The 14303-nt window shown below is 37.0% G+C and overlaps 1 protein-coding gene across 5 annotated transcripts in view; it reads right to left on the reverse strand.

Moving 5' to 3' along the window:
- Positions 1 to 2399, reverse strand: part of LOC133534528 (embryonic polarity protein dorsal) — a 67423-nt gene extending 65024 nt beyond the window's left edge. For 2 of the 5 annotated variants that reach the window (XM_061873693.1, XM_061873692.1), the window contains exon 1: positions 1644 to 1885. In XM_061873693.1, coding sequence (XP_061729677.1) covers positions 1644 to 1659 — 16 coding nt within the window. In that variant the 5' untranslated portion in view covers positions 1660 to 1885. The other 3 variants (XM_061873694.1, XM_061873691.1, XM_061873688.1) reach the window with 3 other exon arrangements.
- Positions 2400 to 14303: the final 11904 nt, after the last annotated feature.

The following is a 14303-nucleotide window of genomic DNA, read 5'->3' on the forward strand; positions in this document are numbered from 1 at the left end:
ATTAGAGCTTTGTTATTCCACAGAGAATTTTATCATTTGATATATATATTTTTAAATTTTTATTTTATTTTTCTGATGTAGAAATGCCTTCTGGGTAAAAGCCTCCTCCAGCTGTCTTCATCTGTTTTTGTCTTTTGCTACGCTTTGCCATTCCTTACCGGCAGTAGCAACAATTTCGTCCTGCCATCTAGCTAGTGGATGTCCTCTCTTTCTATAGTCACCTTTCCTGTCCACCTCCCATCATTGAGCCTTGCCACATGACCAGCCCATCTCCATTTCATGCTCTGAGCAAAGTGTAAGGCATCAGTTCTATTCTCTCTCTCTCTCTCTCTCTCTCTGATGCCTTAATGAAAAGACAGACAATAATAATAAATAATATTATACTTAATGTAAACATTCAATGCAGCCAGAAGATGTTTGTGTAAAGTACTTAAATGGTAAACATATAAAAAAAGTAATTAAAATGCACTTATTGACATCAAACGACACAAGCTACTTATACTAAGAATCCTACAATGTTTTCTTTTTTTTTAATTAGACATAAGACATTAATTTATGTATTGTTCTCTGAACTCCCCATCGGCACACCAACCTCCTCAGGTTTTGCCTACGATGGGTCTTGTATTAAATTCTAGACTGTAAATTGTTTGTTTATTCAATAAATTAAAAAAAAAAAAAGTAAAAAAAACTAGATAATAAATAACACATACCCACTGGAAGTAATTTTGGTAACAACAAAAAATCAATAATTTCAGGTGTATAAATAAGTTCTATAGATACAATTGTACCCTGTATTATTAACAAATTAAACATTTTTTTTTTTTTTATCATTACACAATATGCACAAAATCACAATACACCTGGCATACATATAGATAAAAACATATTAACAAGAATTGAATGTGAATAGATTATTCAAAATAAACATTCGGTTTAAGAAACATTAACCAATGCTTATTCAAGCAGCTATTGTAGCCTGCTAGTCTGCCACACCTTAGTTTAATGACTGATTAATAATCCATTTATTGCAGTATTTTAGACAGCGGCAGATAATCAGTGGGTGCAGAATTTCACTAAATAATTTTAACACATTAACAAAAAAATTGTTTATTTATAATGCAATTATGCTAATTAGTGCCATATTGCTGGCCCAATGTTACATGGTTCTATGTTACATTTTCAAGATAGTTGAAATTCGACTCAATATCATTACGACAATGTTCAAATTTCAGTTCAATAAAAGTGAAACATAGAACCCTGTAATATTGGGCCAGCAATATATTATCAAGTGAATTGTGTGACATCAAAAATAAATATAAAACAAATCCTGCCAGTAATGATAAGTCAACAACATGAAAACAACCAGAAAGATTTGATAAAGGCAACAACATCAAAATAATGGTTAAACACCTGTTGCAAGTAATCACTTTCTAGTGCGCGGCCAGCTTTCAAGTTATTTATAGAACACTCCACCACAGCACACTACATCTACCAAAAGCTTCCAATGCAATCTCTACTACAAATAAAAGACCTAGATGCAAGTGTGCCTAAGCCTCTAAAAACTACATGCCATAAAACAAGTGCCATGAGCGTGACCGTGTCCTTGCATTCAAAGCAATTTAGGACAGGCATGCATCGTTTACCTCCGATGTCGTCCATCGCACTTTAATACGATTAAAAATGCGTCGTCGACGCCACACAGCGCTCCGGCGGTCGCACTCGATAATCAGATCACACATTTAATGAAATTCGACATCACTGACCGCTACGCACTATTAACAGCGAAATGTAAAAACTGTAATCTCGAACACACTACCTCACTGATCAAACTTTTCCGATTAAAACTAACGCACACGATCGACCACCACAATACCGATGTAAGCTAAAGACGTACCTCCATGAGCATCCTATAATAATAACTGTCTCTTCGTTTGTCCAAGGAACTAGTTATCAAGGTCTCGTCTCGAACGTAGCACGCACGGTTCCAAGAAATTAATCAGAGGTTATGGTCTTGACAACTGACACTTTATGTTGATTATCACAATAAAAACACTTCAAAGTTCATAAGTAAGCCCATGAGACGCGAATACAATTGCAAACTTTAACAGATTGGGTGGAAATATCACTTTAAACACCTTTACAAAGAAGGAAGAAGTGAGCGTCACGACAAAAATAATGTGGGGCGTTAGTGTGCGTGAGAAACTTTAGTTTAGCATCAACGTCACACCACTCACACGAGCACACTACGGAAGACTGATGGCAATTGGCTACAGTTGAGCGAATATCATGAAGCGTTTTTTATTTTTATTGTAAACTAAATCTTGTTTGAGTATGGGTTAAATTAATTCTCACATTTTTTGTAATTTCTACTTGTATTACCAGAGCCCCCCTCGTTGTCTCTTCTCAATACAAAATTTAATACTCAAGCCGTAGCCTTTTTGGTGGTGGGCAAGCTCTATATGTGTGCGTGTAAATCTGTAGGGATGTGGACTTGTCGATTTTGATCATGTTTATATATCGATAAACTCTACACAGCAGAACGGAATAGCTCTTAATAACATAATTAATATAGGTTTAGTAATATATTAGGTAATAAGTTACTAATATAAACTTAAAATAAATGTCATATACTAAGAAAAAGTGACCAAGGCCTCGCTAGCTCGGTATCACCTGATTTGATCCAGTTAGAAGGTTTGAACCATACTGTTCTACCTTAGGGGTGGCTAGGGGGCGCCATAAGCCTTCAGTATGAAATGCATTTTTTTTTTATTAAAAACTGATCGGCGATTGGCTCTACTCACACCTGATGGAAAGTGAAGACAGGGCCTAAGATGGAGCTCACCGATTCAGTAGTAGCCTATTCACTCTTGCTTTAAAGAGACCGAGGTCATATTTATCAGGGAATACAGAGGGCGGGAGCGCATTCCATTCTTTAGCCGTCCGTAACAAAAAAGAGGAGGCAAACCGTTTAGTGCGAACAAATGGAATGTGTACCACGAACGGGTGCATTCGCTCCCCACGCCTGGAAGTCCGATGATGGAAAGGGGAAGGTGGGATCAGATCGTGCAGTTCCTGTGCACACTCTCCGAAATGTATCCGATAGAACACCGATAGGCTAGCGACTCGACGGCGATGCTCAAGGCTCTGTAATTTTGACTTGATAGATGGGTCATCGCCAAAAAGTCTATGAGCCCGGCGCTCTATCGAGTCCAGGGCCGCCAGCTGATATTTGGCGGAACCGTCCCATAGGTGGCAGCAGTATTCCATGCTCGAGCGGACCTGTGCTTGGTATAGGGAGAGAAGCTGTTTCGGCGTGAAATACCGCCTCACCTTAAATAGGACACCAAGTTTTTTGGCAGCAATTTTAGCCCTGGACTCAATAGTCAACCCGAAGTTTAAGTTCGATTTTAAACTTAGACCAAGAAGCACTAAAGTGTTAGTCACGGGAAGGGACACATTTCGGAAAGTGGGAGCCAAGGTGAACTGGCTCCGTTTTGCGGTGAAAAGACACGCCTGTGTTTTGGTGGCGTTGAATCCGACCAAGTTGGCTTCGCCCCATTCGGCCACGGCGTTCAAGGACAGATTCAAACGTTCCACCATGGTCTCCCTGAGGATCTTGGTGTCACCTTCACTGGCCCTCGCGTAACTCTCCCTCCGTAACTGTGCTGTCATCTGCGTACCCAAAGATGCCGGGCTTGAGCAGATCGTTGATGTGCAGCAGAAAAAGGGTTGCGGAGAGGACTGAGCCCTGAGGTACCCCGGCATTAATAGCCAAAAGATCAGACGAGCATCCGTCTAGGACAACTCGAATAGATCGGTCCCTCAGGAAGTCAGTGATCCAGGAGCGCAGGCCAGACGAGATCCCATACGCGGAGAGCTTACTTATTAGGCTGTCGTGCCAGACTCTGTCAAAGGCCTTGGAAATATCAAGGGACACGGCGATAGCCTCACCCTGTCTCTCGATGGCCTCGCCCCATAGGTGGGCGGCATAAATCAGAAGGTCCCCAGTTGACCGGTTCCGGCGAAAGCCGTATTGCCGATCACTGAGGAGATCGTTACCTTCGAGATATGCCAGGAGCTTGGTGTTCAGTACACGCTCCATAATCTTGCAGAGTATGGAGGTGATCGCGATAGGCCGATAATTAGACGGGTCAGCACGACTACCTTTCTTAGGTACAGGCTGTACGTTTGCAAGCTTCCAAGACTCGGGGACTTGGCCCGACCTCAGGAAAGCATATACTTGAAAAATTCGATCAATGCTGCCGTGACCCCGGTGGCCGAGTGGCTCAGGCACCTGCCGCGATAGCAGAGGACGCTGGTTCGATTCCAGCCTGGGGCACTGGAGGCCTTGGTCACTTTTTCTTAGTATATGACGACCAGTTTGGCCTAGTGGAGTTACCCTGCCTACGAAGCCGATGGTTCCGGGTTCAAATCCTGGTAAGTGCATTTATTCGTGTGATGAGCATGGATATTTGTTCCTGAGTCATGGGTGTTTTCTATGTATTTAAATATTTATATATTATATATATCGTTGCCTAAGTACCCTCAACACAAGCCTTATTGAGCTTACTGTGGGACTTAGTCAATTTGTGTAATAATGTTCTATAATATTTATTTATTTATTTATTTATATGACATTTATTTTCAGTTTATAATTTATATAATAGTCTTTCTACTTCAAATATAAACAAATTAAAATATTTTCTGAAAATAATTTAATTTGTTCTAATACTTCTAATGGTAAGTTACTAATATATTATGGAAATTTAATTCTGAAATAAATGTTTATTTAATTTAATTTAACTTAATTGAAGTTTCGATATCTTCACTAAAATTTAACATCATAGAAATGCTAATGGGTAATGAATACTTTATGGTATAATAAAATAACTCAATTATTGCAGTAAACATAATTTAGGTGGTTTTGGCCGATGTACAGTCAGCATCAAAAGTAGCGGATCAAACAAGGTTTCAAAAGTGTCTACCATTCTGTAACAGTTTAACAAAAAGTGATGGTTTTATATGTAGAACAGTTTAGACTGTAAAAGATATACTTTTGTAGATAAACTTTAGATATTTATCTAGATTTGGAAAAGTTATCCGGAATATCAGATACTTTTGGCTCGTTGTTTCATCCGTTACTATTGATGTTGACTGTACCATAGATTTTTGCCATAGATAATTGTAATATCAAACTCGCAAAATCATACTGCCTGATAATAATATTGAAAGTTGTGCTATAATGGTTATCTGATCATTTTAGGTAGTTTAAATCTTGTCAAGTAAAATTAAAATTGAAATTGTTTTGTTGTAAAGTTATGTATATGTTTCTTTTTGTTCCTCTTTTTATCTGTATATTTTTGCCACGAATAAACTATTGCTATTTCTATTTTCTTTAAAAAGTGCCAACAGTTATCGATATGATTTTATCGACATGGCCACAACGTCTGGTTACTCATTGTTAATCGTACATAAAAACGTGGCTGTGTGTGTGAGGCTACGGTGACAGCTGGCTTAATCTCCATCTTTAGGAATATTATATTTATATACGGTTTAATCAGGGACTATCTCATTTTTAAACATAGATGGAGAGAATCATACGCTAATACTAGCTACCAAATAAAAGGGTGAGGATTCTTTTTTCTTCTTTACTGAAGAATTGGAAACCTGGTTAATTGGGACCTGGATAAATGGGAAACCTCAATATGTAATTGCAACCAAAGCTCCGCCACAAAAGGCCACTATAAATAAAATTATGTCACCTCTTTAAATGAAATTCATAATTTATCGTTTATCTTAATTTTTTGAATGAATGAATGAAATTAATTTAATCCAGAAAATGATTTACATATACATTTAAAACAAATTACATTACATAATAAAATAAAATACAAATCAATAACGACATGAAATTTAAATAACATTAAAATTTGTAAAGAGTAGTGTAAATAAATTCAAAGCAACTTGGGGTCTGATTAAACAGACGACAAGTTCATATAATTCTATTCCAGATTCAATTGACAGGATAGTTGATAACGGGATAACTTATACAAATTCGATCGAAATAGTAGATGTTTTTAATACCTAAATAATACATCAATCTAAATAAGACTGATACCTTACAACTAAATAACTACAGATCTGTGTCCAAACGGATTTGCAACAGTATGTTCTTGACTCCTGTTGATTCTCTTGAAATTAAAAAGATTGTAAACAACTTAAAAAGTAAGAAAAGTTCAGGATACGATGAAATACCAACACAAATTGTAAAAGCATGTATACATTATATAGTTGAACCTCTCGTGTACATAATTAACCTTAACGCTCGCGACTGGATGTTACCCGGATGACTTAAAACATAAGCAGGGCGCAAAAACTGAAATAGGAAATTTTATTTTAATACTTTACTATATACCAACGCTCAGTAAGATATTTGAAAAGTTTGACACGGTTTTTATTAAAGAATGATAAACCATTCACAGTTCGGTTTTCAAAAAGGCAAATCAACAAAATTAATCTTTTCAATATTTAAAAATATATATTTTAACCAAACCAACCAAATAAATACGGGTAAAGCCTGCGTTGCCTTAATGCTTGATATGTCAAAAGCATTCGATTGCGTTGTACATGACATAATGCTACAACAGTTAGATCATATTGGCATTAGGGGAAATGCCCTAAAATTGTTTCAGAGTTACTTGTGTGATAGAAAGCAAGCTCTACAATTGGATAGTTACAATAAGCAAAATAAAACTATAGAGCAACCGTTTTCAGGCTATGAGGAAGTAGTTGTTGACGTACCTCAAGGAAGCGTACTTGGGCCGCTTTTATTCCTTATATATCTAAATGACTTTCCCACTATAGCGGACCAATTGTGTGTTCTGTTTGCCGATGATACCACCATATTTTTCTCTTGTGATCGTTCCAATATTACTTTTCAAAGAGATATAAATGTACCTCTCACTAAAATTATTTATTTTTATTTATAGAAAAATGTACAAATGACTAACTTAATGCCAAAAGGCATTCTCTACCAGTCAACCATTGGGTCAAACAGAGACATTTATGTATGTTGGTGCAGAGAAAAATAATAACAAATAATAAGGAAAACATTAAACGTGAAGTCAAATAATATTAAAAATATATAAATAGTTAAATACTACTACTTATATGATGTATAAAAGATAGACTAATACATATAATTATTTACATATACATGATGGTGAACCTTATTTAAGTTCTTCTGACGGAAGACGCTTGCGAAGTAGTCGTTTGAAAACGGGTTTAAATATTATAGTAAATAAATAAATATTATAGGACATTATTACACAAATTGACTAAGTCCCACAGTAAGCTCAATAAGGCTTGTGTTGAGGGTACTTAGACAACGATATATATAATATATAAATATTTATAAATACTTAAATACATAGAAAATACCCATGACTCAGGAACAAATATCCATGCTCATCACATGAATAAATGCCCTTACCAGGATTTGAACCCGGGACCATCAGCTTCGTAGGCAGGGTCACTACCCACTAGGCCAAACCGGTCGCCGGGTTTGCTTGGGGCTTGTTGAATAAAGAGCAGGAGGGAATTCCAGAGACGGATTGCCTCAACGGCGAAAGAGTTAGACATAAAATAAAACCAGTACGGTGAGAAGGAATCGAGAGTTTGAGTGAACGGGAGGAACGGAGTTCACATCCTGGACGGAGGGTGATGAAAGTGAATTTACGTTTAAGATAACCAGGAGAGGAAGGCTCGAACAAAATGGAAAATAAAATACTCAGGATTCAGATTGGCTTAACCAGTTAAATCTCAAATCAAATTTAAATAAAACCAAGCTTATTCCGTTTATAAACTATGGGACCTTTCCTGTCTCTCTAAGTATTTCGGAATCTGAAACCACTATAGAGGAAGAAAACAGGTATTAAATTTCTAGGTGTACAAGTAGATTCACATTTAAATTGGAGACTCACATCGAACAAATAAACAAAAAACTACTCAAATACTGTTACGCTTTATCCATACTAGCAGAGAATTGCCCTGAAAATATAGTTATTAGTGCCTACTATGGTAACATGTATCCTCTATTAACCTACGGAGTTATTTTCTGGAGTAATTCTGTGGATGTGAATAAAACATTCATACTCCAAAAAAGATGCCTAAAAATAATTTATGAATTTTAGAGATTCACTTCAAGAGAAACGTTTCCTTACACTGACCGGAATCTATATTCTAGAAGTAAGTTTATTTGTAAAAAAACAGCCTAATTATTTTACAGCTCTCTCTCTCTCTTCAACAAAGTGCAACGCTAGGACGCAATATAGATATAATATTATGCTACCACAAATAAACACATCAATATTCAAAAAGAGCACTTTTGTAACAGCTATTCAGGTATTTAATCACCTTCCAAAGGCACTCGAAGGTAACCGATACCGACCGGGTAAAATTGAAAAATTGGTTACTTGATGAATCATTTTCATGACTTACGAGAAGGTGTCGCTGACCAGCCGGGTCAGGCGGGCCAGGCGCGTAAGAATGTATGCTCGCCTCGCGTATCTTAGCTGTATACTTTTGGTTTGTTTACCTATATGATTCTACACTAATTTAAAGTATTATTTTTGTTGACTCGTAGGAAAAGCATTGTATGCAACGTTGTATAAGTAGGTCAAAAAATGCTCGTGGCGTATTCCTTTACAATGTTCGGCTGCACATTGTTACTCACGCCACTCGCCTTTTCTGACCCTTCTTATACAACTGTTGCATAAAATACTATTATGTAAATTATGGAAATGCAACTATGTTGCCGAAATCATGATTATTTTATTCGTAAAGAGTTTCCTACCGGACCATAATAATCTATCTATATATATAAATGCACGTGTCCTGACTGATACATCAACGCAGAGCCGAAACTACAAATGTTAAAACACAACTACAAAGGTTAAAATTTATACACTAGGTTGCATTTATAAAGTGTACAAGAGCTAAGAAGCGATTTTGAGAAATTCAACCCCTAAAGGGTTAAAAAGAGGATGAGAGTATGTATAGCGTTCAAATTTTATTTTAAGATAAAGATAAATAATTAAAATACATGAAAATTACTTTCATCGTTTTTGAAAATTCATCCCTAAGGTGGTGAATAAGGGGCTGAAAGGTTCTACATTAACTTAAAGTTGCCCTAAAATTCAACTTCTATACTAAAAACGGCTTTAAATATGTTAAATTAACAAAATATATTTTGACAGATGCTTTCGCGCCCAAAACGCTCTTTGAAAATTGTGTGACGTCACAGTTTACGGTTTGACACATAAGTAGAAGATACGAACTGTCAACTGACATTTGTCATTTGATGTTTATCGCCTAACTGTCAACAGTGTCAATCTGAGAGTTGTGACGTCATCAGAATCTTCAATGACGTTTCGAGTTTGGTCACGTGACGTGTGCCAAAAGATATTTTAAATTCAATATTTACAAAAATATGGTCATTACAGGTCCCCTAAAAGTAGTTTAACATGTTCTTATAATCCAAAATAATTTATTGGGATACAATTCTGCTCTAAGATTTGTAGATGGAAACAACTTTTAAGCTAGGAACTTGAAACTTGGTAAACGGGCATTACCTCTATTCAAATAGACGAAAACTGATACACATCACCTTTCATTCCCTGACTCCCTGAGTAATGGCGTTCATTGAAAGTTTGTATTAATCCCCTAAATTGGTGAAAAAAAAGTTTGCATTCGATCGGAATAGTGGATTTGAAAATATTCTTGAGGGATTGAGAAGGATTATATCGAGGACAATTATTTTTCACTTTGGGGCTTGAAACTTCGTAGGTTGTGTCAGAAAAATCTCATGCGTTGTATAATTATCAACTAGTGATTAACCGTCCCTACAGCTACCTTCTGCTGCATAATGTTCTGTGCTTATGTTTATAACCACCAACATACAAATCCACGCGTACGAAGTCGCGGGCAACAGCTAGTAAAAATATACAGTAAGGCAAACTATAAAAACGCCTCTTCTTCATATGACGCAATTTTACGCATGCGCATTATTTATGTGACTTCTGCAAGAAACTTTTTGTATGTGCGCAAAAGAGATAACACGAATATTTCACTCACTCTTTGAATTCCTCTTTCCCGCCACTTTCCGATCTTTGAAGCTACAGGTGTCATTCTCATTCCTCATTCTCAATAATCCACGGACTTATAAGATTACCTGCAATAATCTCAAAGTTAAAAGCGTATGAAAATTATAATTTATTAGGTAGTAATTCAAAACGTTAACTATAAACATAGGTATAAAAAAATAAAACAAAGACTGCATGCGAATGTGATCTCGTAAATAAACCGCTGAGGGCCTACCGCGAACCACATTCAACGGGTTGGCTCTCTGTCGCATTTGTAAATTCGTACGTAAGTGCGACAAGCAGGCAATACGTCAAACGTGGTTCGCGGTAAGCCCTCTGCTCTGGTATAACCGCGAAAATCAAAGTTCGTCAATTGCGGGCATTTTTCTCTGTCACTCTAAATAAGTCTTAGTAAGAGTAAAAGTGAAAGATCGCGGTAGGCCCCCTGGAGTCTCAGGGGTCTAAACGTAAATCCAGGCTATATTTGTTAAAAAAAATTAAGCTTAGAACCTATTAGAACTAGAACTGAGTTTTGATTGTATTTTTGGACGCGATATCACGTCCCTGAGAATCGAGGGCAAGATTTTAAGATGAGTCACGTATCTTGGCGTGGGCGTTTCATATTTCAGTAGGTTCAGAAATGAGTCACCATGCGTGACGCATAATTTCAGGGACGCTAAGAAGTACTGCGAAGGTCAACAAACGACCCTTAAACCAATTAAATTCCAAATACGGAGACGTAATTGAAATGCGGGTGGGTATATTCATAATGTGATGGTCAATTGAATGATTGTACTTACTCTACTGAAACAAATTTCATTGAAAGACTTCAGTTTGTATCTTATACCTTTAAACGAGCAATTCTTGTATATATATATAGTACCTGGGCGACCGAGCTTCGCTCGGTTATAACTATTTATTGTAATATATATATATACAAGAATTGCTCGTTTAAAGATATAAGATGTATATATGTATATTTCTGTGATCTCGGAAACGGCTCTAACGATTTCGCTGAAATTTGGTATATGGGGGTTTTTGGGGGTATATAATCTATCTAGATTAGTCTTATGTTTGGGAAAACGCGTGTATTCGAGTTTTCATGCGTTTTTCTTTCGACGCAGAATATGGTCGCTAATTTCGTGTTGCCGGCCACTGTCCGTCTGGTCCAGCGGGTTATTAAGACGCGGACTGCTAAACGAGTGTTACGGGTCGAATCTCGCCCGATGACTAATTTTTTTATTTATTTTTTTATATGTTCAAGTTTATATATAATTTTTTAATTTTTATTGTTTTAGACAAGTTTAATTTAGTAAAAAAATGTAGTTAAGATTATCACCTATACACCACCATATTACAATAAATAGTTATAACCGAGCAACGCTCGGTCGCCCAGGTACTCATTGTATGAAAGGAGAGGTACATCATTGGCCTGAGATGCCGGGATATTGAGATTTGGCTGAGAAAACATTGATCTCTATTTCTATATCATTAAGGTTGTTTTCACATTGATAACAATAATGCTGTTAATAAGTTATAAAATAATGTATATACAAACTAAATGTCAGCTACAAGAATTATAACTACTTTTAAAATAAACTAATATAACTAAACCTAACTAAAAAAAATAACTAAAATCTACCCTCCAACCCTCGGCCTCTTGGCAGAGTGCCCATCACGCATCCCCGCGCTGTATCGCAATAGCGAGTCTTTTCGCAAAAAAGCTGCCGGCGCGAGGGTCTCCTGCTGCTTCCCTTAATCGCTTAATAAGTAATTAATCCTGTAATTGGCGTTGAAACTCTAGGTCCATGGGGTCCCAGCGCTCACAAGTTTTTTGGAGAAATCGCGAAACGTCTGGTTGACGTAACTGGTGACCGAAGAGCTGGAGGCTTCCTCGCACATCGTATCTGTATTGCGATACAACGAGGAAATGCCGCCAGCATCCTTGGTACAATGCCTCAGGGGCCTATTTTAGATATAAGCTAGTTATAGTAATCATCTGTATAAGTATATACATTATGTATGTTATTATAAATAAATAAAAATATATGTATTAATCCTGTTATAAGTTGGTTGTTACTCGAATTTAATATTAATTATATACATTTGATTGACAAAACATGCAAGATCCATGCCTCTAAAAAATAAATTCCATGAACAATTAACAATGAATCTTACACTACCTATTATAAATTGCAACTGCAACTTTTTGGAAATACATATACTGTGCGTAATTTGTACATAATATAGGCACCTAATAAGCAATAATTATTAAGACTTTTCGCTTAGACAGTTGTTAACAGAAAAAAATAGAAAGATGGCAGATCGATTACAGAGAAACTGCCTATTTATCTTTCTCTCTTTTATTAGGTATTCGAGGGATAGAAAAGCAGATAACGAATTTTAGATTTTCAGCTTTCGTGCCTGCAGCTAGCCTACCCTCAGGTTATATTCAGGTCTATATAAAATTGCGAAGCAGGTGTTACGAGCGCCTCACTTGGCGCCCGACTACTTGGCGCGTTGTCGCGTCGGGTTGGAACTTTCGCGTGTGGCGCCTTTCCCGCCATCTCCACCCCTTACAAGAGGTGCATAAAATATCAGCCAATTACTTTTATACTTTGGTTTTCGGTTGGATACATTTTAAACAATGAACGAAAAAGGATACCATAGGATAAAAATAATCGGAAGGATAATTAATACTTTGCGTATAAAGCCCTCAGGCAAAGCAATTCCTCTAGGGACAGTAGGGACCATTATTGCTTGTGAGTGGGAGAACATTGCTACCGGCTACGGCGTAGCACCCGTAACCCGACGCGTCGATCATTTACGAATACGAGCTTTTGAATTTCAAAAAGCCCTTCTACGTTACTACAAGTACTTATTTACGTATTTTTTTATATTACTGCTCGATTTTGTGTTTCTTTTATAAAGTGTTAGTAAAATGAAGCGCTAGTAGTTTAGTTAATATGTATACCTATGTTCAAAAGTATTATTCTTGTGATAAGATTGATTTAATACTTGTTAAGTTACGATATAGGTCCCACTGTACAGCAACCCCATTGCTAATAAAATTACGCAATAAATTCACCTATTTTTACCCTTGCATTACTCCCCTTTACTGAATAATTACTTATAGGTATGTCCTTGCTTTTGTGAGTCATATGAACCACCGCGGTGCCTTCGATTGCTAGTACTATATAGTTTGGAGATTACCTAAAATTTGAATATGTTTGTATGTTTGTTTAATTTTCCTTTATTCAAAAAATCAAATCGAGTCATAAAATAAACTGAACTACTCGTGTTGGTGTAAGGGTGTAGTATATTAAAGCCTAGACATAAGTAGGTATATAATTCCCTTTCTGGATTTTCTATTATACCTATCGTGGCCGCGTGGTTGAAAACCTTCATTGGTTTTTTAAATATACATATTTCATATTAATATGGCAAAGTATTTTCTAATATGTATTAGGCCTTGGTAGATTATGCGGGCCCGCCGTCCGGTAAGAACTGGACAAGAAAGGTCGAGTACTTGTAGTGTATTACCCAAATACTGGATGAGGCTTGATTATGATTGCGATTGCGTACCATTATTAGATTTATTAGTTTAGGCATCATTAGAGAAAAAGCCTAAACCTTTAGATCTTGTAGCTTCTCAATAATATTGCTATATGTTAGAAACTCCGACGTAAACTCAAAATAAAATACATTATAATGTTACGCCAAACAAACCCTCAGGTAAGCACTAGTTTCGCACGCACGTATACTAACAGCAAAACGAAACTATATTATTAGGCTTTATTTCGTTGCAATAAGGTCTCCGAAAGGTAAGATAACAGCGTGGAATGGTATTTCGGCGACGCACTGACGCGCCCGCGCCCGGCGCCACACGCGAGGACCACTCATTACTCGGGGTTAGCAGTGGGCATGTCATGGCGAGGGCTGCTAAAGTATAGAAGGGGTTTATGGGGTCATTGTAACGTATATTGCTAGAATTGAATTTACAGTATGATTCCCACCGAACGGGCGGAGTCGGCGCGCATTTCACATTAGTACGGCCGCAAGCTTCTGACGAACGCGACCGGCTCCGGACGCTTTTGCCATACATAATGTATAGATAGGCTCATTGAAAGTGCGCTCTGGCGCGGCCCAACTCCAGTCGGT

Source organism: Cydia pomonella, chromosome 2 (genome assembly GCF_033807575.1).
Source record: "Cydia pomonella isolate Wapato2018A chromosome 2, ilCydPomo1, whole genome shotgun sequence".
NCBI classification, from domain to species: Eukaryota; Metazoa; Arthropoda; class Insecta; order Lepidoptera; family Tortricidae; genus Cydia; species Cydia pomonella.